The sequence below is a fragment of the Solanum stenotomum genome, chromosome 10 (genome assembly GCF_019186545.1).
Source record: "Solanum stenotomum isolate F172 chromosome 10, ASM1918654v1, whole genome shotgun sequence".
Classification (NCBI taxonomy): domain Eukaryota; kingdom Viridiplantae; phylum Streptophyta; class Magnoliopsida; order Solanales; family Solanaceae; genus Solanum; species Solanum stenotomum.
Window position 1 is genome coordinate 547,008 of NC_064291.1, and position 24,693 is coordinate 571,700.

At 29.9% G+C, this 24,693-nt stretch overlaps 1 protein-coding gene and 1 pseudogene across 1 annotated transcript; both read left to right on the forward strand.

Moving 5' to 3' along the window:
• Positions 1–765: 765 nt before the first annotated feature.
• Positions 766–13,912, forward strand: LOC125878350 (cytochrome P450 87A3-like). Its single transcript, XM_049559587.1, has 9 exons — positions 766–997; positions 2,724–3,045; positions 4,822–4,971; positions 5,262–5,513; positions 5,658–5,747; positions 5,831–5,909; positions 6,263–6,369; positions 12,840–12,967; positions 13,100–13,912. The coding sequence occupies exons 1-9, from the start codon at positions 804–806 to the stop codon at positions 13,191–13,193; spliced, it is 1,416 nt and encodes a 471-aa protein (XP_049415544.1). The 5' UTR covers positions 766–803; the 3' UTR covers positions 13,194–13,912.
• A 7,556-nt stretch (positions 13,913–21,468) lies between these two features.
• The window catches only part of LOC125878351 (cytochrome P450 87A3-like), a 41,583-nt pseudogene continuing 38,358 nt past the window's right edge, over positions 21,469–24,693 (forward strand).

Sequence of the window (24,693 nt, forward strand, 5' to 3'; positions counted from 1 at the left end):
GGTTCATTAATTTTAATTTTTTATTTTTAAAAATAGTAATTTTATTATTATATAAAATAAATTTAATATGATTTGATATTTTAAATATCGATTTTGACATTTAATAGTGCGGTAAATAGGTAATTATAATTTGGTCGACTTCAACTTACATATATACTCATATAATAGAGAATTCTGACTTCAACTTTTAAAAAAAAAACGTCTCAATTTGATTTATAATCATAATCATGAACAACCAGTGGCAGATCCAGGATTTAGACTCTATGGGTGCCAAATAGACTTATCGATTAAATTAATTTTATATTTGATTAAATTATTTGTCTTTTCGATATAAATTAATTTTAGTTCTCTAATTTTTCTTAAAAGAACGTGTGCAGCAATTTCCTTTTTCTTAAAAAAACGTCTTTCTCAAAAAAATAGGTACAAATGGGATTTGAACCCGCAATATCAGCCTTTTAAAGTTGCCCTCCTACCGTGACATCACAAGCCAATTTTGTTCTGTGGGTGGCACGCTTTATATAAATATAAATATTATATATATATATACCTATGTATATATAGAGTTTCCGTCGAAGTTCGGGGGTGGCGTGCACCCCCAAACCCCTTAATAGATCCGCCTCTGTGAACAACCCCACGAACAAATGTACAAATAATACACCAAACATTTAACAGAGGATAAAATATACTATTTTGGATCTGGACTACATTATTCCACTGCCTATTTATAGTTCCCCATTTCTTCTAATTATATAAACCACCACATTTTCATATCTTTAATTTACACACAATATATTATCAAGAAAATGTTGTCACTTGGTATTTATATTATTGGATCTTTAGTTGTTATAGTTATTATACATTACTGGAGGAACCCTAAAAGCAATGGAAAACTCCCACCAGGTTCAATGGGTTGGCCATTACTTGGTGAGACTATTCAATTCTTTGCACCAAATACATCATTTGATATTTCTCCCTTTGTGAAGGAGAGGATGCAAAGGTAAAATAACTAATTAAACGTTAATATTATCATTATGTTCTTTATAATAACATTTTGTTATAGCTGTCAAAAATATTTCAACAAATGTCCTCATTATAGAGATGTTTGATGACAAGAGAGACATGCTCATATGACAATCAACGTCCACCTCAAATCCTAAAATTGTGAGTTCGAATCATCAAGGAGTAAAAAAGATGGGAACTTCACTGATTCAGGATTGATCTCTATATACTCTCTTTATCTGATCAATTTATGTGTCATATTTTCTTTTTTAATTTGTTTAATAGAATGACATACTTTATTTTTGGCATAATATATAAACATGCTCTTTAAATTAGCTTCATCTTGCATTTATGCCCTCCAACCTTGGGTGTGCACCAGTAGTCACTTCGACTTCTATAGAATTGAACTAGTAGACACACACGTCCTACTTGTCATCCTATGTGGCAATTCACTTCCTATTAGGCATCATAAGTGGTGTCATTCATATCCTATGAGACATCATAAGTGGTGTCCTACGTGTACTATGTCACGTAGGACACATGTGTTTACTCATTTAATTTTATGCAAGTTTAAATGCTTACTTGTGTACACCCAAAGTTGAAGGGCATTGATGCCAACTGAGGCGAAGTAAAAAGACATATTTATGTATTATGCTTTTATTTTTTTTTGTAAATACAGAAACAATTTAATTTTGAACATCTCATTCTACACTTGATGAGATGATTTATAGACACACAAATATCTATGGCTTATTTTAGACAACAAATTTCAAAAGTCTTTTTTTGTTTGTTAAACTGCATACTCAGTCACCATCACATAATTAGAAAACATAATACATAAACATGACCCTTAACTTGGATTCAACGGACAACTATGCCCTCCAACTTTGAGTGTGCACAAGTAGACTTAAATTTGTATAAAATTAAACAAGTAGACACACATGTCCTACATGACATAATATACATCGGACACCACGTGTAGGACACAAAATTTCCATGTAGGCCGAATGTGTCTATTTGTTCAATTTTATACAAGTTTAATTACCTATTTGTGCACACCCAAAGTTAAAGGTCATAGTTTCCAGCTGAGGTCAAGCTAAGGGTTATGTTTATGTATTATGTCTAATTAGAACAAAGGTTTAATTGTGGCTTCACAATGTATTTATCATACCTTTTTTTTTAATCTTTCTCAAAAAGAATGTCAAACTTCTTTATGTAGATATGATTTAACTTTAAATTTCTACCAACATGGGTTGTGGTGCACTGGTGGGAGTGTTTCACCCTTAACAGAGGTCTCAGGTTCGAGCCCTGGGTATGGAGAAAATCTTGTTGGGAGCGCCACCCCCGAATGAGCCCTGCAGTGCGCGATTCAGATTTAGTCGGAGCTCCAATGTGGGCTCCGGACATGGGGTGGAAAACAAAAAAAAAAAAACTTTAAATTTCTCATTTTATACTTAATAAGATGACTTATAGTCACACAAATGTCTATAATTTATTTGAGACTATAAGTTTCTGAAGTATTTCCTTCTTTCTTAAACTACATGCACAGACACCACACAATTAATTGGAACACATTGATCTAAGCACGAGTTCATAGGCTTGACATAACTTAGTAAATCGGAAACAAACGTTATATATATGTTAAAAACAAAATAACTTAATATATGTTTCGCATCCCACTTATTTCACATCTCGAAACTCACAACATCTAAATTCTTAATCAGGTATGGGCCGATATTTCGAACTAGTTTGGTGGGATATCCAATCATAGTATCCACAGACCCTGATTTTAATTACTTCATCTTCCAACAAGAAGGGCAATTGTTTCAAAGTTGGTATCCACATACTTTTGAAGAGATTTTTGGAAGGCAAAATGTTGGATCTTTACATGGTTTTATGTACAAGTACTTGAAAAACATGGTGCTAAATCTTTTTGGCCCTGAAAGTTTGAAAAATATGCTGCCTGAGGTTGAAAAAACTACAGATAATAACTTGAACAGATGGTCAAGACAAAAGAGTGTTGAGATGAAGGAAGCAACAACCAAGGTAAGTAGTCTAAATTGCAGGGTAATTTCAGAGATGGTCACTCAACTTTCATGTATTTTATTACATACAAATTCACAAATTCACTAAGTAGTCTAAATTTCAGAGCAATGCAATAGTTAAGAAGTCATGTTAAAAACAGAGGAGAAAAGAATCATAGCAACAACAAAAAAAATATGGTGATCAAGCAAAAATATCGGAGGGAAAAAAACAATAAATAATAATAAATACAAGACTAAAATAGTAAGAGCTTGTTTGGATTGACTTAAAAGTTGGTTAAATTTACTTTTAAGTTATTTTTAGCTTTCGAGAGTGTTTGACAAAGTTAAAAATAACTTAAAATAAATATAAAATAACTTTTAAAAAGTTATTAAAAGTAGATACACCTATTTTTCACTTTTTAACTTAAAGTTACTTAAGTTTGACTTTTAAAAACTACTTTTAAAAAGCTACTTTTTTTAAGCTAAACCAAACGGGCTCTAAGAGACTAATAATAGTAGGCTTAAGTCATCGACAATCCATTAAAATTGTCCGCATAATTCACTTAGACACCTCAACTAGGACTTGTACCTATTGAACACCTAAATTGTGCAAAACATGTACCTATTAAACACAAAACGCTGATATGACAAAAATAGTGTTCTGTACTTTCATGGAGCGCAACTTCGAATAGTTTTTTTTTTTAAAAAAATACATTTTTCTTCTTTTATTAACACTTGGCACTATAATTAATATAAATTCTTTTCCTTCTTTCATTGATACGTTTTTTTATAAAAAAAAAAAAAAAAACCCCACCCCCACTAGTCATCTTCTTCATCTTTATTAGTTTCCAAGTTTTCTCCATTTTAGCTCCAACACTGTTTTTTAATATTTTTTTGTTTTATCTTTTTCCTTTCAAATCTGAATCAACTTATTGAATGTATGAAAAAAGAAGAAAGAAGATAAATGATTTTTATGCATCAGAGAAAAAAAAAGGTTAGCGGGCCGATATTTGTCTATCACTATTTTAGAACAAATATTACAATTCAAATTAAAATGTAAATCCACTAAATTCATCAAAAATGATATCCAAAAATTAGGTAGAATTAATTTTGAGCTATCAATTTCTTTTTGTCATCAATCTAAAATGAGTATCCACTGGTCAATTCCCTTTCTCCTTTACTCTTATACCATTCTTTCTCTATGACGTATCTAGTATGAAAATATGTTTTTTTTAAAAGGTTAATCTTCAAGTTATTTAAAAAGAAATTGAATTTTGTGATTTGGAAAAGAATGTATTTAGGAAAGAAGATGAAGATCAAAGGGGGCTGGGAGGAGGTTGGGCAGGGGTGGGGCTGGTAGAATATATTGATATTTTCATTTTTTTATTTTTTTTTTAAAAAATAGATATAAAATGTGTTTGAAATAATTTTAATCAAAAAAATATATTTTTTCTATTATTTTAGGGCCCCAATGCCACGTGTTATTTTTTTAATTAGTCAGGTTGCCATGTCAGCGCAAACCTCTTCATACCTTTTGGCTATTATAAAAAATGTCCAATAGGAATAATTTTTGAATAGTTAAAGGTGTTCAATAAGTACTAGTCTTAGTTGAGATATCTAAGTGAATTATGCAGACAATTTTAAGGGATCGTCGATGACTTAAGCCAATAATAATAATATTGAAAGAGAAACTAATATGCTTAGTATCTTTCCGGCATAATATGTATATCTCAAAGAGTTTGTATTTTGTTTGCAAATGATATTTGGATTCAAAGCAAAATATTTTATATTTTTTCAGATGATATTTGATCTAACTGGAAAGAAACTTATCAGCTATGATTCTGAGAACTCTACAGAGAATGTGTGTGAAAATTTTACCGCTTTTATAAAGGGATTAATTTCCTTCCCTTTATGCTTTCCTGGAACGGCCTATCACAAGTGTTTACAGGTATTTCTGAGTTTGATTTCTATACACTAATAATATCATAATAATTACATATAATCTCTAATAAAAAGTAATCAGTAACCTGAAAAATAAAATGAATTACCTACTATAAAGGTTAAAAATAAAGTGATTGTATAAAAGTTCTTTACTTAATCAGTATTTATATTATATATTTTCTATAGCAATATTTCATTATAACATCCAAAAATATAGACAAAATAATATTATTATAACGATGTTTGACTAAATTTAGACAAGTCATAATTGAACTAACTGTTGAAGGTGTTCATTAGGGAAGAAAGAAGATAATGAAAATGCTCAAGAGAATGCTAGAGGAAAGGAAATCACAACCAAGAAAAGAGCAAAGTGACTTCTTTGATTATGTATTAGAAGAACTTCAAAGTAAAGACACAATTCTCACTGAGGCAATAGCTTTGGATTTGATGTTTGCGTTGCTCTTTGCTAGCTTTGAGACAACCTCTTTGGCTATAACTTTGGCTATTAAATTTCTTCATGAAGATCCAAAGGCTTTGAAAGAATTAACAGTAAGTGAAACCATAATCTTCTTCATCAATTGAACAACATATGCACTTACTTGACAAAGTCGGATTCAGAATTTGAACTTTTTATAATAAGTGTTACAATAATTTCTCTAAACAACAATCAAACACTCCTCAAATGTTTTTCAGGAGGAACATGAGGAAATAATTAGAAGAAGGGGAAATGCATCTTATGGACTTACATGGAAAGAGTATAAATCAATGAAGTTCACATTTCAGGTATTTAATCTAAATTATAATATTGTCCCTTCCAAGTCTAAATATATAATCATAAATTAATTAATTTCATTGAAAAAATGTAGTTTATCAATGAAACAGTCAGATTGGCAAATATTGCGCCTTTGATTTTCAGAAAAGCACTTAAAGATGTCAACTTCAAAGGTATGTAATCAAGATTTGGACATAGACATATATATACCTTTAAAATATACTATTAAATAGTACAGGGAGTAAAACGTCATTTCCAAAGTTTGATATCGCAACAACAATTTCGACCAAAGTTGAAGTATTTTCCAAACTCTTTTCCCAAGAATTTAATTGAGGGAAGGTGCGAGGTATCCCTTGATTACTCAAGGGAGCATATATAACTGTTTTTTTCCCATGGTGCATATATATCCTTCTATAAATTGTATATATTTACTGAAATTAAGAGAACATTACTGATTGTGCAAAAATTCATTACTGTATCATTGGAACAAGATTAATTTCTAAAATAAACTTTTTGTGAGATGCAGGATATACCATTCCAGCTGGTTGGGCAGTAATGGTGTGTCCTCCAGCTGTCCACTTAAATCCTGCCAAATATGAGGATCCACTTCAATTCAATCCATGGAGATGGGAGGTGAGTACTGTTAGAAAATTATATGCACAGCACCATAATCTTACTGTTTACATAAATAATAGATAACCAATATCGTTTATGCTAGACCACATAATCATCTAGAACACTTAAACATATTGAAATTTAATTCGATAAATACCTCTTGAAGCGTGAACAGATACCTTCAAGTGAATCCCCAAGTTAGACAGACCTTCAAGTGAATCTACAAGAAAGCTATGGTTTTCTACAGTGATCCCAAGTTCACATCTGAACTCTCTCAATACTTGGGTGGGCAAGTATAGAATAGAAAACCAATCCATCTAGGGCTAGAAGAATCCCTAATTATAGAAATTTCTTCATAGTCCAAAGAGGAGAACCAAACACACGTTATTTTTCTTCAACCGAAAAATACACGCTAGTTTTCTTATAATCTTTTTATAAGAAAACTAACACCTCTCCCCTTTTCCCTTTAGAATTAGGATTCTGAGTTCTAGTTAAATATGGGCACTGGAGGGACCACAGAATTAATTACTGAGGCTTCCTATTATGGAAATAATTCCAAATAATTAATTTGAATTATTCTTACCATAATAAATTACAAATCATTCCACTAGAAATTCGTAATTGCACTCCTCTATTTATATTTCGTAATTCCCCATTAAACACTTATGTAATTCCACATGTTAAGATTTCAGATACTAATCAATAAATTAAATTACTGACGAATTTAACTTAATGATTAATTTCCTTTAGAGCACTACTTAACTTATTTCATGTGTCGGATTCATAAATCCACTTGCAAGGTTTGACACGATGAAAACTTATAAGTTTCTCAAAAAGGCATATCAATCAATCTCTATAACGAGACATGGATTTCATCAACTAACTTATCATTTCACCAATATATATTATTATCATCCAACTTACCAGGCATATTGACCCATCTCAGAATATCACCTTTTAATAAATCAAAACGATAATTAATATATACAGATCATAATAGTTATATCAGGATTAAGAATATAAGTACATTTAATAGTTTAGAGAATATGTTTTGTCAGTCAGTTTAAAACAACTATCTCTATTTGGTCCCGTTCAATACATACAAAATGCACTAGCACAAGAAGTTGGAACTATACCGTTCCCATAATCAAGATAAATTACCTATAATCTTGTGCTACAATCGTACCGATGGCATGTCCAATTTCCATCCTAGATTGTGAACAAAAAACTTTATACTTATAAGAACCGATGATTTAATCATCTGTGTATAAGCTAAAACTCTACACACTAAATCATCTACTATATAAGTAAATAGATACCATGAACGAATATATGATCTATTAAAATTGAGCAAATATTTATTCTATAATAAATATTATTTCTTAACACATGGTTAATAGTATATATCCCAACAAGTACTTTATCGGAAAATTATATAATGATTTGATATAAAAAAAAATTAAAAAATTAAACATCTATTTGGTTATATATTATTTTGACTTCTCACTCTAAATTTTAAAAAAATATTTTCAAGTAGAAGAAAAACTTTAAAATTTTTAATATTTTTTTCAACTGAAATGTGCGAAATTTAGGAAAGAGTTGGTCCACCAGAATTAATTATACGCAATGTTACCCAACATGTCTGCAAGAGGTTGTTTTCACAACTCAGATGTATATATAACTTGTTGCATTCTTACCTCCGTTATGGTTCACTAACTAACCGCGTTCGTGCTTCACATTTCATTCGACACATAAAATTTCTAGATTTTTTTTTTGCTAAATAGTAAAGAGGTGCTAAACCTTCACTGACACCAACATGCTGTAAAGAGAGAAACCACTTAGATAGTAGACAAGACCGAAGAGAAAAAGTTTTCAGGAATAAGATATAAGACTCAAAGTTACTGAGTACAACTCATATTCTCGAATGAATTAATTGATACTAGAAAAGTTAAAAAAGTGATTGAAGAGACTAAAAGAAGTGGTAAGTTGAAAATAACACACACACAAGACTCCTGAAGGAAAGTCGGGACACAAATGATAGCAAAGAACAACAAAGAATATCCCAAAACCTGGTAACATAAGTATAAAGAACATCTAATACAACTTTAGAGTATGAAACATATCACAAGTATTCGAAAAGAAACAAAGACTGAAAATAAAGGATAAAACTAATGGTGTTCCGGGAATAGGATCTCACCACCACTCTGAAAAGATCCCCAAGGCTAGCTACGATCAGCCACCGCGGGTAGTATCCTGACTAGAATCTACATCAAAATGATACAGAAGTAGGGGTGAGTACAATCCACAAGTACTCAGTAGGCTCGACCGACTGAGTAAAAGGACTTAATCAACTTATGAAATATACTTAGGAATGCTTCCACCTGCATATAGAAAAGTCTCATTTTGGGATATGTGCCACAAATTTATCATGAACTGCACGAGTAAAGTAAACATAAGGTCACAACAGTTCTCATGTCACAGACAAATCAAGCAATTCAAATGATTAATGCAATGTAGTGAGATGATGCAATGAAGTGGTGGTACGGTGGAATCAAGGCTGTCGCACACCCTGTCGAGCTAAGGCTCCAATACAAGGACACATGGGGGACTCGTAATCCATATACCAAATTACAATCTCAATATTTCATCAACTTGTCACCTCAGCGTGGTCAAGGATATATAAAATGTCTCATTTTCTTTCAAAAAAGGAATCTCCATATTTTTCCCAATTTCCAAAGAACATGATATGATGAATAAGGATGGATGAATCACAACACATATATAACATGGAAGCAAGAATCAACTCAACATGTATCAACAATCTAAATTTCTCAAAACTCAGTTGAATCATGATATACACCCTCATATGAAAAATAGTGGGGAAAAGTTCATTAGAAATAAGTGAATTCCATTTAAAAAACATTTCGTTTAATCAAAGCATTATAAATGTCACGACCCAGATCATCGTGATTGGCACCCACACTAACCCTCCAATGGGAGAACCATTACTACAACTCAACTAATCAAATTAACAAAAATTAGAACATTTAAAGATACGAAAGCAGGTTTAAATGATAGATAAAACGGAGTTCCCATAAACTCCAAAGGTTTAATAAAACAACTAAACATAACTATTGCGGAAGTTCTACACCTAGAAATTGAAACTCATTGTACCAAAACTCTGAAAACCAACAAGTCTAAGAAAAAGGGGTGCAATCCCTAAACTAACATAAGCAAAGTCTAACTAAATAATTTGAGTTCGAAAAGAGTGGACTAAACAAGGAAGGATACATGGCAGCCTGGAAGAACTGGCTCACCCTTGAATTCAGTCTCGATCAGTGATCTCCTAGCTGAGGTCAATCAGTAGCCTCTTGAAGATGCCCTGTACTCAACAAAGAACGAGCAAGTATAATATCAATACACAACCATAGTGTACTGGTAGGATCACGCGGCTACTCCAATAAGCGAAATACAAGCAGACAATTACAACACAATAAACACACATATACATAATACATAGTTCAATTAACATTTCAGGAGCAACATATAGTTTTCCAATATTAATGACAGGTGGGCATAAACATAATAATCAACAATGGTTCTCTCATTGAACCCACACCCAAACTGTTAGTGTGTCGGAATGTGACACCCGATCCAATTTACATGTGTCGGAACGTGACATCCGATCCAATTTACATGTATCGAAATGTGACACCCAATCCAATATAAGTGTCGAAACGTGACACCCAATCCGATATATGTGCGTGACACATGATCCAATATATATGTCGAAACATGACACCCGATCCAGTCAACACAACTACAATCGCAATCACATCCATGATGAACAATGCTCACAATCATACAATCAAGTAATGGGTTCATGGCATGTAATTGTTCATATACATATACTCATTTGCATTAGATTCGGTTTACATTCCTTATTCGCACACATGCATGCATACAATGAAGCAATTAACCGGCATATATCACACAAACAGGAAATCAAACCATCACCTACCTCGAAACCAAGCTTGAATCCTCTTAAGACGCTTGAACCTTCCCTTTTTGGATTCTTTCCGCTTGTTCTTGGTCGAAAATAAGTAATTTAACGCGAAAATAAGTAATTTAACGCAAGGATCAATAAACAAGGCCTAATTTACCTGGATAATAACAAAACTATAATCCATGGTCAAACCCAAGATCCTATTGTTCAATTAGGGCTTTCCCACCATTAACTTCAAGCCAAAACCCTTCCCCAATGATAATTACCCAAGATTCTAAGGTTTACGAATCAAACTACGGATTAAGGGAGTAATAATCTTATCTTTAGCGCTAGAAAACGTGGAAAACTGTCAAGAACTGTTCTGGGTCGTCTCCTAGCTCTCAAGGAAGAAGTTTTGCAGAAAATAACGTTTTTGGGGTTTTTTCCCGATTTAAGTCTTGATTGTCCCGCTACAACGGGACCCAACCCGCCACAACGGCCCCGCCCTGGCGGGATTAATCCCGCCCCGGCGGCTTGTACAAAGACAGAAGCTTAGAATTTGAGTTCCAAGCTCCCACTTTGCAACACACCTTCAATCCTTGACGTTAAAAAACTACCCTACTACCCTTTCATTCCAAGATCAGTTTCAGGAGTTCTACTTGCCCGAATTCAATTCTGTAAAGCCGTACAGGCTCCTTAAAGTCTTGGCTATCTACTCATGCGATCAAATTCATAATTAAATCCCCCATTCATTACCAGATTTCCCTAGACCTTACCTGATTCAGATTTCGTCCAAATCTGGACTAGGCTAAAAATTTCCAAGTCAGTACTCAAAAGTTTTCTGCCCCAATTCTTTCCCCATTGGCTTTTCTATAACGACAGAAACAGGTCGTTACAATAAAATTTCCAACTCAGCCTCTCACTCGGGGATTACAAGTCAAATAGCATTACAAGCCTATCTTAAAGGCAACTTATGAATCATATACTCTCAAAGGAAATAAAACAACAATTAAGGCCTCAACATAGGCTAAACAACACATATAAGCCCTCACACGGGTAACACAATACAATCAAGCCCCCGCACAGCAGCACAATACAATTCATATCCCAAAATCATTCTACGATCCCATCCCATAGCATAAGACATAAGAAAGATCAATTACCCAATCCCAGCCTAGGAGAAGGATAACCAAACCTATCTCAAGGCCAAAAAATTATCCGAACAACTCTATCGGAGCAAATCCATAACAACAAGCTAATCGAAACGATCCTAAACCATCAAAAATGAAAAAAGTTCATCAAAATGAGTATTTCAATGATACCCATATTGATATGATTTGAAATCGGGTAAAATAGTTTAAAAATCACTTCGAAAATCAAAAGGGTAAAATCAGTTTTTTAGTTGAAAATCAAGTTCTGCCAGCCAAGAGGAGTTCATGGTTGAAAAATCCATCAAAAACAAGTAAGAATCGAGCTTTAAATCAAGAATTTACTAGTTTTCAAACTTTGGGAGAAAAAACCCAAAACCCACATTTGAAATGCGGTCAAAAATGAGAAATTTGAAAAAAAAACTTTGTCAAAATCAGTTTACCCACAATACAAGGACCTTAAATCCCGAAAATCAATGAAAACTCATTCCAAATCGACCTTCAAATCAACAATTTTCGATTTCTCTACTTTAGGGTTTAAAATCTCAACTTAATGGATAGAAATCATGAAATATGAAAGACTTGAGAAAATAGTAAAATAAGGTTAGAAATACATACCCAATGATTATGAAATAAAAACGCATCAAAAATAACCTCAAACCGACTTTTCTAGCTCCCAAAATGTCAAAAATACGAAATGAATTCGAATAGATATTTAACTCAGCTGTCTCGTCACTAAAACCCATTTTTTGTCGCTAAAAGTCTATTTGTTTGCCACGAAACGTGTGCACTAGCAACCTTGAAAACATCTTTTTGACCCTCGAAACTCATTCGGAATCCTATAAACACAAACCAAAAGTGTAAATTCATCATAAAATATGTTTTGGAACCAACAGAATTGTTGGATTGCAAAAAACAAAGATAGATATGACTGAAATACCCCTCAAAACTCATTTAAGCCAAAAATTCAACTTTTTACCTAAATATCCAAATCACAACCTAAGGTCTTGGGACTCTAACCAATCACCTTAATAAACAAAAATGGTCACTTGACAATTAAAAACAAATTCACAAGAAATGAGACATTATACTAGGCACTTTCCAACCAAAAAACAAAGTTATCAATGATTGAACTTGACTTTTATATCCATATTGGAACTAAATTTGAACATCTTTGGATTTGTCGAGGATCGACTTTCACAGTTTCTCTACACTTCCACTTATCAACAAACCTCGACCTCTTCTCCTTGTGAACTCTTCGCTCTATCTCGCGATGCTATAACAAAAGAGATTGTCATAAATCTTCTTAGTGTTTTTTCATAGAAATTATAATGAAATGTTGAAATTGCTTACAGGGAATAGAACTAAATGGAGCATCTAGGAATTTTATGGCATTTGGAGGTGGCATGAGATTTTGTATTGGAGCAGACTTTGCTAAGGTGCAAATGGCTGTCTTTCTCCATTGCTTTGTGACCAAGTACAAGTAAGTGATACAAATATATACATTGATTAAAGGAATTTGAAAAGAATTTATATAAAAATATGCCCGATATGGAGAGGCGTGATACGGTCATTATATACACACCTTTAATTTAAAAATCTTCATTATCATTAGGTGGGAGATAATCAAAGGAGGAGATATAGTACGAACTCCAGGTTTACAATTTCCAAATGGTTACCACATTAAAATCTCTGGAAAATATGACTAAAGGTACTTGCAACAGCAAATTCATATACAGACGTTGAGCAAAAGTTATTATTAAGCAACGTGAACTCACTAATGTGAATGTAGATCTGCCTTTGATGCACACAGCCTTTAATTTTGTTATCTATAAGTGCATGTTTTTTTTATGTTATTAATATGGTTAATTCATAGTTTATGTATGAATAATGCATTTAAAATGCATATCGATCTAGAAATTACTCTATCGGCGCCTATAATATTACCTTATGTAATATTGCTATGTTAGATGGGAGTTGTTCTACTAATATGAATGTATTTTATATTTACTTCTCTCTTTCTTAATTTTTTGTGTTTTACGATATTATGAAAGTTCATCTATATAACAATCACACCAGTTTCTTATTTTAAAGGTGTTATATATAATTTTTAACGAAGTAACCCCATTCACTGTATATGGCTACGCTACTGATATCATGGACATGCGAATTTACCTTACATTTGCTTTTGTCTTATTACTTAAATAGTTTGGAAACACTGAGCTTTTACCTTCCTTGAGTGTCATATAAATTAAAGGGGTGTTTATGTAACTGTATATGTGACAAAAAAAAGTTTCAATATGTAAAATATCGACATTGTAAATTGTGTATATGTAATATATAATTAGTGTATTTATATTCATTTACATTATTTATATAATTTTACACATTACAATAGTTTAGCTTCTTCAACGACCGGAAGAGGAAAGATATTAGGGGAAAAAGGGAAGGAGTGAATTGCACTTTGCTTGCAATTGAAAAATATATTGAATATATGAGCATATTTTTTCGTAAGAATTGATAATTGTCTTATTTAAAACAAGAAATTTTGACTCAACAAATATTTTGTATCAAAATGCTTTTTAATCTCGTAATATTAAACATAGACAAAATAGAATTAAAGAATAGTAAAAAAAAAAAAAAAAGCAGTAAAATAAACAAATTTAAATGAAGAGGGTGCAGGGATAAATTTAGAGAAGTAGTCATACTCAATTTTTATAAAAACATTTATTATTCGATCATAGTTTAGTGGTTTGCATTTTAAAGGTAATTATATAATTGCTTAGTGTCGTGTAAAATATGATTCCACCTTGTTCACTGCTCGAATAGGGTTTTATGGGTGTTTTTTTCTCTTAAAACGGAAGGATTTTATTTATATATTAAAATTCGTCCATAGACGTACCAAAAAAATTGATCTAAACGAAACAGTTCCACAAGTATTTCTAGCATACGTTACAAAAGAAAGAAAATGCTTGAAAAAACACAAAGATTGTTACCATATATATTTAGTTTCATACACTACAAGAAAAGTGTGAATTACCTGAGGATTTTCTGGGATTAGTATGATAATCCGTAGGAAACTTACTTTCCTGCAAATTTTCATACTAATCCCCAGGAAAATCCCCATGTAATTCAAACTTTTCTTGTAGTGATAAGTTTTCTTTTCGTTTTTTGCAATCAACATAAATATGTGAAAAAACGTATAGTAATATTATGCAAAGAAATTTAATTTACCTTTAACTAACAAACAAAAAAATTGAAATCAATTTATAATAGATGGAAAAATTAGACAAAATATCCATTGAGTCAAAATTCCTTATCTAAAATAACTCACCGATTATTTGTTACAAAAAAAATGACCATTCGGCCTTCTTAAATGGATCTGGAAAAAGAGGGGAAAAAATGGGAATAGAGAAAGAAAAAGAAACTTAGATTCAATGTTCGGCAATTTAAACTTCTTTAAAGCTTGATTTTAAAATTTGACTTATTGAGAAACGTATATTGTTTTACATGAGCAATATATAAAAAGACTTGAATCATTGAGAGGAGTTTATATTTGAAATTTTGAGACTATTTAGTAGGGGTAGGCATTTGATATTCAGTTCGGATTTCTCAAATTTTGGGTTTGGTAATTCAGTAATTGGTAGTTAAAAGTAGATACCAAATACCAAATTTTTAAGTTTCGGTTTGGGAATTCGGAAAACGGTAATTTAAACTTCGATTTGATACGGTATTCAGTTATACCGTATTGAATTTATAGACAATTGTATTACAAAGTTAATACTATTTCTCCAATCAATTCTATTTTTTTTTATGTAGACGCACGATATAATAGAAGATCAACAAGTAAGAAGACATCAAGAAAAGCAAATTGATACAACTAAAAGACATGTATTATGATTATTCATGCTTATTCTTTAACTTTCTTTTTGGACTTGTACTAATGAGTAATGGATATGTTGATATATGACCTTCATTAAGTAAATAATTTGGTATTCGGGAAATACTAAATACCAAATGGTACTAATGTCTCATACCAAACTCAAACTTGAATACCATAATTCTAAACTTTTACTCCCAATTATCATACCAAATACCGAATTACCAAATAACCAAATAATTCGGTTCGATTCGGTTCAGTAATTCGGTTTTTGATATTTTATGCCCAGCCTTACTATTTAGAGAAAATTTGAATTGGTTGAAATTGAAAAAAAAATCTGCAATGTGTAAATATTGTATTAATAGAATATATGTATGTATATACATCTTTAATACATAATTATACATCATATATTCATGATTATACAATAATTATACACATAACTATTTATATAATATCAATACCAATATATATATATATATGCGCCTACTTTTATTGATTTTTTTTGTCATATATAATTACGTTAGAATCCCTATATTATACTCCATATTCTATACATAGTTATACAAAATTGATACACTTTTTTATACATTATACTATACGGTTTTTAAAAAATAAAAAATTAAGAGGATTACTAATAATAAATTAAAAGAAGTATGAATAGGCAAGAATTTAATCCTAACCAAATGGTCCCAATTCCTCAAGAAGAAAGAAAAACCACTTTAGATTATGCTAATTAATGTAACTTATATAGATTGGCTGAATCTATTTTAACCAAATTTATTTCTGTTCATTAAAAATTAGGTTGATCCAGCATAAATTGACAAAAATAGCAATACCAACAATTTTAATTCGAGGTAGAATAATTAGGCAGAAATAATTGACCAAAATTGGCTGAATCTATTTTAACCCAATTTATTTCCGCTCATTAATAATTAGGCTGATTTGGCATAAATTGACAAGAATGGCAACAACAACAAGAATAATTAGGCAGAAATAATTAACCAAAACTAGAAATCTACAATCTACACTACTAATATTACATATGACCAACCTAATCTGTCAAGATTGATAAGTTTATTTATTAATTCAGTCTATTTTCATTTATTTAATTTAGCACATCTTAAAGTTAGATTAGTTTTGGGCTAAATATATAGTTCAAATTAGATAATCTTATTATAAAAATTAATTTTTCAAAATTTTATTCAATATGTTATATATAATCATAACTCATAATAAATTTAAAAACTTTATTAATATTATTATCTTTTTAATAATCAAGCAAATTATAGAACGATTAAAAACAAAACTTGGTAAAAGTAGGTACAGTATTAGAATGTAAATGCATATTGTATGTATGTGTGATCAATTATATATGTATATATTTTCTTTCAAAGCGGAAAGTGGGATATATGTGAAGACATCAATTGTATCTATGGTCAACTGGATTTAATGTATGTGTTTTTTAAATTGTATGTATAACATTGGTGCAACTGTAAGGGAGACCACTTGCATGTAAAGGCTATAAAATTTCATAATTTCGTTATGTTTTGTAATTATTTAAAATTACCATTTTAAAGAGTAATTATATTATTTCTTTATGTACATTTTTTAATTTGCGTTATTTAAGTCTATAGTTTTTTTTAAAATTAACCTATCTACCTCCATAACACAAGAGTAAGATATGTGTACACCGTACTTACTTCAGATTCCACCTTGTAAAATTACAATAGGTATATTATTGTTGGTGTACCATTATAAAGAGTAATTAATAAGAGTAGTATTCTACATTAGCTAATTTTATCCATTGATTATATTTAAAATTATATTTACCTGAAGTTAACATATTTTTACCTTAAGTTCAAGTAAAAATGATAGAACTTTATATATATGTATGTGTACAAATTTCAGGTAAAAATGACCGATATCAACCACATGTAGCTGAAATCCGGACAAAAGGATTGAACTTTAATTATATATGCCTAAATTTTGGTAAAATTAATTAAACTTTGATCAGATGTATATAAACTTCCGATATATAAAGTACATACATTTAATATAAAGTTATTCTGAAGTGAGTAAACGTGCCCTATTTGGTAGTGTGTGGTCTGCTAATAGCAATTACTCTAATTGTTCAATCATTTCTGCCCACTACTCATTTTGAGTGGTGTAGAAACCTAACTTTAAAAGAAAAATAACGATTTTTGTTTATTGAGAGAAAATATATATTTCGTGTAGCATAATATAAAATATTTTTCTAACATTATATTTAGTTTAGTCCATATTTGTACAATTCAATCAATTATTTTCAAAATGTCTTATAAGATTAACATTATTATTAGAATGTCTCGTTTAATTTCTTATGTAAAACAATGGCAAGCTTTAATAACAAATAAAGTATGACAAATAGTAGTACTATATGTTTGTTGAGCAACATTTTACTAAAAAATGCTAATTTTTTATGTATATATTTGACTTAAACATCACAAATACAAAGGAAAAAAGAAGTTTGAATTTTATCGATTCATTCGATATATTTTCAAAAAATCATGGATACCCCTGCCATCTATAGATTGATATCCTTTTTCCTCACATCTAAGATTTAGCGGGGTAGGCTTCTATAAATTAAATATAAAGATAAGACATAATAAGCACCTAATAGAATAATCGAAGCGTACGTAAGCTAGCTATAACAATACCATTATTAGTCCCTACACTATTTTAAATTGAGTTACCCTGGTGATTTTTGAAAAGTTCCATTTTTGCCCTTTAAACTCCTCACGCTGCTCCAACCCTAGAGTAAGTTTAAAGTATATTCAAAAGCTGTGGGGTGGGTGGATGGGGGTAGTTATGGATTTTTCTTAAAAGAACAATTAGGACACGTGGAGTCTATCAATTTCACCTTAAAATTCTCTTAATAATAAAAGTCAAATACAAGACAATTTGCTAATAAAATTTGAACATCTTAACTTCTTTTTTCTTATCATATTAATATATAAATGTGTTTTTTTAATGACAAGGAAAATTCGCAACTGCTATTCTTTGGGTGAGCACAAGGTAAAACTCTCGCTCCTATATATACAATAACTCACAAACAACATTGGAGAGGTAACCCACACTAGCAATCCCGGTATGACGAGCTCGACCCAGAAGGCAAATCTATTGCTTTCACTGGCAAGGAGTTTCGACCTTGAGACCTCCAACATGGAAGTTTCAAGTCCAAATCACGGAGCCACCCCGAAGGGTAAATAAATGTGCCACTACAAGAAAACTGCGATTTATATGGGTATTTTTCTGCGGATTATATATGAAAATTCGCAGGTAACTTAATTTCCTGCGAATTTTCCTACCAAAATACATCGATGAAATACTTTCGTAGGTAATTATTACCTGCGAATTTAAAAATCTCCAAGTAAATTACCTAGGGATTGGAATTCTGCAGGTAAATTACTCACGGATTTTCTTGCAAAATAAAATACTAAAAGTATCCCAGAAATTTTGGTAAATATTGATGAAAAAAGGATTTTTCTTACCAAATTTTTCACAAGTAAATCCTCATGAAAATATTATATTATAATAAATTTAAACAATTTATTTATTTATGATATTCTAAATTTTTTTTTTAGTATTTATGTTTCTGATTCTTATCTTCTTATTAATTCTTGTTTTTCTTGTTATCAATACACACATATACATTCATCCAATCGCGGTAGTTGTTCCAGCTTGAGTTTCATTTTGTACCCATTTTCTTACCTATATCATTGTGAATATTAGATTCTTGATGTATTTGTCCGATGTGGTACAAAACCAAAATTTCTCAGTACTAAATTAAAGAATGTTCTAATATTTACATCTCTCTATTTATTTAGATTTATAAAAACAAACACTATATAATATGACACAATTTTAAATATATTTTATCAACGTTTTTAATCAAAATATATTATGATTTTAGAATATGTATCTTGTAATAACAATAATAACATACCTAGTAAAATTATATTAAGTGGAGTCTGAAAAGCGTAGAGTATATGCAAACCTTACACACTCTAAATAACATGATGCTATTCCTATTTTCTATAATTACTTAATAAGATGAATAGAATTTACGTATTTGAGAAAGTATTTATTTTCAAAACTCTAAATAGCATGATGTTGTTCCTATTTTCTATTAATATTTTGACCTCATATATAAATCATGTACTAATAAAACTTTGTCTAATTAAGTTAAAAAAATAATAATTTTGAAGCGAGAAAATACGAACACACCAAAATAAAATTAAGAAATTTTTATATAATAAAAATAATAATTTAAATAACTTATAAGTTTAAAGTGAAAGAAAGTTATTACCAATAATATTTGATAGATCTTATTAATTATTTGTGGTATTTATAACTTTAGTTTTTATTATTATAATTATATATTGACATACTTAGTTACAAATACTATTTACAAATAAATATCATTTAATAACTTACTATAAAGAAATTATCATTTTTAATACTTGTAAAACAGTTTTATAACTTGGATATACAAGTAAAAATAATAGTTATTTCGTTCGTTTAATTCAATTTTGTTATTGAATGAGACAATTAAACTTCACATTAATAATGTATATAATAATCTAATGTTTATCTACTTAAAAAATGTCTTGACCTATTCAACACTACACAATTTATTTTTTGTAATAATATTATATCAACATTAATAATATTTTATGATAAATATTTTTATGTTGGATAAATAACTAGCCATATAATTTTTATAATTCATATATTCAAATCCAAAAATAATAATAAGAATTCGCGTTATTAATTTTTTTCATAGGCTTAAAATTTTACATGTAAAATAAAAAGAATTGAAAAATGTTCATGGCATTTATACAAATTTAAAAAAAAAACTAAATATGATAAATTCAATTGTGTCTTTTAGACCTTTTCTTTCCAACACTTCTTTTCTTCTTAATGTTCTAACACGTTGTTAGAGTAAGATTATTGTACAAATTTTTTTCCTGAAAATAGATAGTAAATATTTAATAATAAAATTCATTTTGTCATGTCATTATTATTTCTTACATTATTATAATTTTAATTTTCTTAAACATGTTTTTAAGAAAATTTTACTAATTAGTAAATCTCCAAATAAAAGGAGTTTTTAGATAAATTTTCAAGAAAAAAAATTCAGTTAAAAGTGCAAAGAAATAGTTTTCAAGTATACATATTCGCAAGTAAATCCCGAGAAAAATTCCCCCACAAATTCATAACATAAAATTCTCATGTAAATCCCCAGGTAAAAAAATTCTCAATAAATAAATTTCCAACAAAATTTGTAGAATCTGAATCTTCAGGTAATATTCATATAAAAATATTCTTAGGTAAATCTCCATGTAAGTATCCCTAACTAAATCTGCAAGTAACTTTATCTAGGGATTTTCTTGCAAACTAACATGGAAATTTATTTTTTGTTCATTACTTGCGGATTTACCTATGAAAACGGTATCTGCAGATTAGTTGCCCCAGATAATTTCACAGGTAATAATTTTGTGAAAATGGCGCCAAAGTTACCCACCAATTTTTCTGGGGAAATATTTTTCGCAGGTAAAAAGTTCTAGAATCTAGGAATTTTATATTTTCGCAAGAAAATTCATAGGAAATTTATGCGAAAAAATTCCCCAAGTAAAATCTCTAGGTAATTTACATTTTTCTAGTAGTGTTCCTTTTAACTTGGTTTCAACTGTCATCTATGTCTTTCAACTTTGGGTGTGTACAAGTAGGTGCTTAAACTTGTATAAAGCTTAACAAGTAGACACACATGTCCTACGTCACATAATACACGTAGCATGTCATGTAGGACGCTACATATGATGCATGTGTCTATTTTATTAAACTTTATACAAGTTTAAGAGTCTACTTGTACTTATTCAATGTTGGAGGACATAAATGTCATCTGAAACCAAGTTAAAAGACATGTGTCTAATTTTTTTAAAAAACTAAAGATAAAATAGTACACCATTCCACTGCCTATTTATAGTCTCCCATTTCCTCTAATTATAAACCACCACATTTTCATCTCTTTAATTTACACACATTATATTATCAAGAAAATGTTGTCACTTGGTATTTATATTATTGGATCCTTACTTGTTATTGTCATTATACATTACTTGAGATACCCTAAAAACAATGGAAAACTCCCACCAGGTTCAATAGGTTGGCCATTACTTGGTGAGACTATTCAATTCTTTGCACCAAATACATCATTTGATATTCCTCCTTTTGTGAAGGAGAGGATGCAAAGGTAATTAACAAATTTAATATTAGTGTATGTCACTTATGATTTTATTTAAGTTGATCTGTATCGAATGTTTATATCAAATTAGTTCAATTTATAATGATTAAGTAATTGAGGTCTATTTATAAACAAATGTCATGTATCTATTTTTCAATCTTGACGGAAAAACCAAACCAATCAAGCATTAAAAAAATAAGAATAAGACTAGATATTATTAAAAAATATCTCAAACAGGGTTGGGTTATTAATTTCATTGTAGGAGATGGTATCAAATTTATAGGGTGGACATAAATGTAGGGTGGAAAAAACCGTTCGTACTTAGCTATATAATTTATTTTGTACATAGTGGGTGATCAAATTATTCATGTAACCAAAAGAACTAAAGGAAAATAGAAAAAAAAATAGATCCATATATATGTTTTTATTGATCTCTCAACTAGAAACTCAAAATATCTAAATTCTGAATCAGGTATAGACCGATATTTTGAACTAGTTTGGTGGGATATCCAGTAATAGTATCCACAGATCCTGATTTTAATTACTTTATCTTCCAACAAGAGGGAAAATTGTTTCAAAGTTGTATCCATATACTTTCACAGAGATTTTTGGAAGGCAAAATGTTGGATCATTACATGGTTTTATGTACAAGTACTTGAAAAACATGGTGCTAAATCTTTTTGGCCCTGAAAGTTTGAAAAATATGTTGCCTGAGGTTGAAAAAATTGTAAATAATAACTTGAAGAGATGGTCAGGACAAACAAGTGTTGAGATGAAGGAGGCATCAGCGAAGGTAATTTCACAGATGGTCACTCGACTTTTATGTAATTTGTTACATGGAAATTCACTATGATAGTAAGATACTAATAATAATAATAATGAATTTTTTTTTATCTAGCTTCGTAATGTATATCTCAAAGATGTTGTATATTTTTTTCATATTATATTTGAATTTAATTAAATATATATAATCTTTTTTTTGCAGATGATATTTGATATAACTGGAAAGAAACTTATTAGTTTTGATTCTGAGAACTCAACAGAAAATGTGTCTGAGAATTTTGTAGCTTTTATAAAGGGACTAATATCTTTCCCTCTATATTTTCGTGGAACTGCCTATTACAAGTGCTTACAGGTATTTTGAGTTTAATTTCTATGCACTAACAATATCATAATAAATCTCTGATAAAAATTGGATCAATAACCTGGAAAATAAAATAGATCACTTACTATAACAAATTAAAAGTAAAATGATCGTGTAAAAGTTCGTTACATTATAAGTATTTATAAGTTAAATTCTATATTTATTGAAGTTTACGTTTTATGCACTAATGATGTCAAAATGTTTATATCTTGAGGTTACTTTTTTATTTCATTTTTTTACCCCTCCCCCTCCCCCTCCCCCGAAAGCTCCTATCTTTTTGCTCTGTTGGTAACTCAAACTCATAATCTTAGAATTGAAAATGGAGAATACTTACCACCCGAGTAACTCCCTCTTGTTAATCAAGTTATTTTTAGTAAAAAAAAGTAAACCAAACTTTATAACAAGCAATATTAATCCATCTATTTCAATTTATATGGCACTATTATCTTACTAGATCTTTAGTATACGCTTCAAAAGAATGATATGTTTATAACCTTATAACAATACTTCCTATTTTATTGTTAATGAGAAACTTTTATATCCTCACAAATGTTATTGCATAGTTTGACCATCCCCTAGTCTCTAGAAGATCATTTCACTATAATGATCAATTTTCTTTAGAAACAATTTTTTTTATAATATGTTATATTATATGTTCTCTGTAACAGTATTTTGTTATAACATTCAAAAATATAGACCAGAAATATCGTTATAACAATGTTTGACTAAATTTATACAAAGTCGTGATTGAACTAACTCTAGTAGGTGTTCATCAGGGAAGAAAGAAAATATTGAAGATGCTCAAGAGAATGCTAGAGGAAAAGAAATCACAACCAAGAAAAGAACAAAGTGACTTCTTTGATTATGTATTAGAAGAACTTCAAAGTAAAGACACAATTCTCACTGAGGCAATAGCTTTGGATTTGATGTTTCTGTTGCTCTTTGCTAGTTTTGAGACAACCTCTTTGGCTATAACTTTGGCTATTAAATTTCTTCATGAATATCCAAAGGCTTTGAAAGAATTAACAATAAGTGAAACTCATCTTCTTCATCAATTGAACAACATATACATTTACTTCCAAAAAAAGGGTCATTTGGTATTATTTATTGGAAGGAGCCTGATTCGGAATATGAATTTTTTCAATTTTTAATTTTATAATAGTGACATCAAGTGTTAGTAACTGTGTTTTGAATCCAAATTTGTACATAAATATGTTGCGGACCAAATTTACTATTTATTTTTTCGAGTTATATATATATATATATATATATAGAGAGAGAGAGAGAGAGAGATTAATTTTTCTTTATGTCTTTAAATAGCTAATCCCCATAATATTGCTAATACACATATTAATATTGCACATTATATCATGCATAATGTAATGGTACATAGCATTCCTCATAAGTTACAGTATCACTTTTTTTGCGAATTTCGTATTTGAACTATTAACAAATATTTATCAAAATACGTTTCAAAATTAATGAGTCAGCTGGCATGTGGACACAAATTTTTATAGGGGTAAAATAGTTGTCATGCGCCATTTAGTGATATATTTGAACACTTGGTTTTGTCATCTTCAAAGTGTGTTTCAATAAATAGTAATTGGTGATAATTCAGATGGAAAGTACAGATACTTAATAATTCATATACAAAATTTATAAGAAAATAATAATACATGAATGTGTTTTAACCATTATCTCTATAATATACATTAAAAATAATTGTCCCAAAACCATAATCAAACAATCCTCAAATGCCTTTAGGAGGAACATGTGGCAATAATTAGAAGAAGGGAAAATGCATCTTATGGACTTACATGGAAAGAGTATAAATCAATGAAGTTCACATTTCAGGTATTTAATCTAAATTATAATATTGTTAAATTATCACAAATT

Coding starts and splice junctions, on each gene's coding strand:
- LOC125878350 (XM_049559587.1), top strand. CDS start 804: ATGTTGTCACTTGGTATTTATATTATTGGATCTTTAGTTGTTATAGTT. Junction 5,748..5,830: donor CAATGAAGTTCACATTTCAG/GTATTTAATCTA, acceptor GAAAAAATGTAG/TTTATCAATGAAACAGTCAG. Junction 12,968..13,099: donor TGCTTTGTGACCAAGTACAA/GTAAGTGATACA, acceptor CATTATCATTAG/GTGGGAGATAATCAAAGGAG.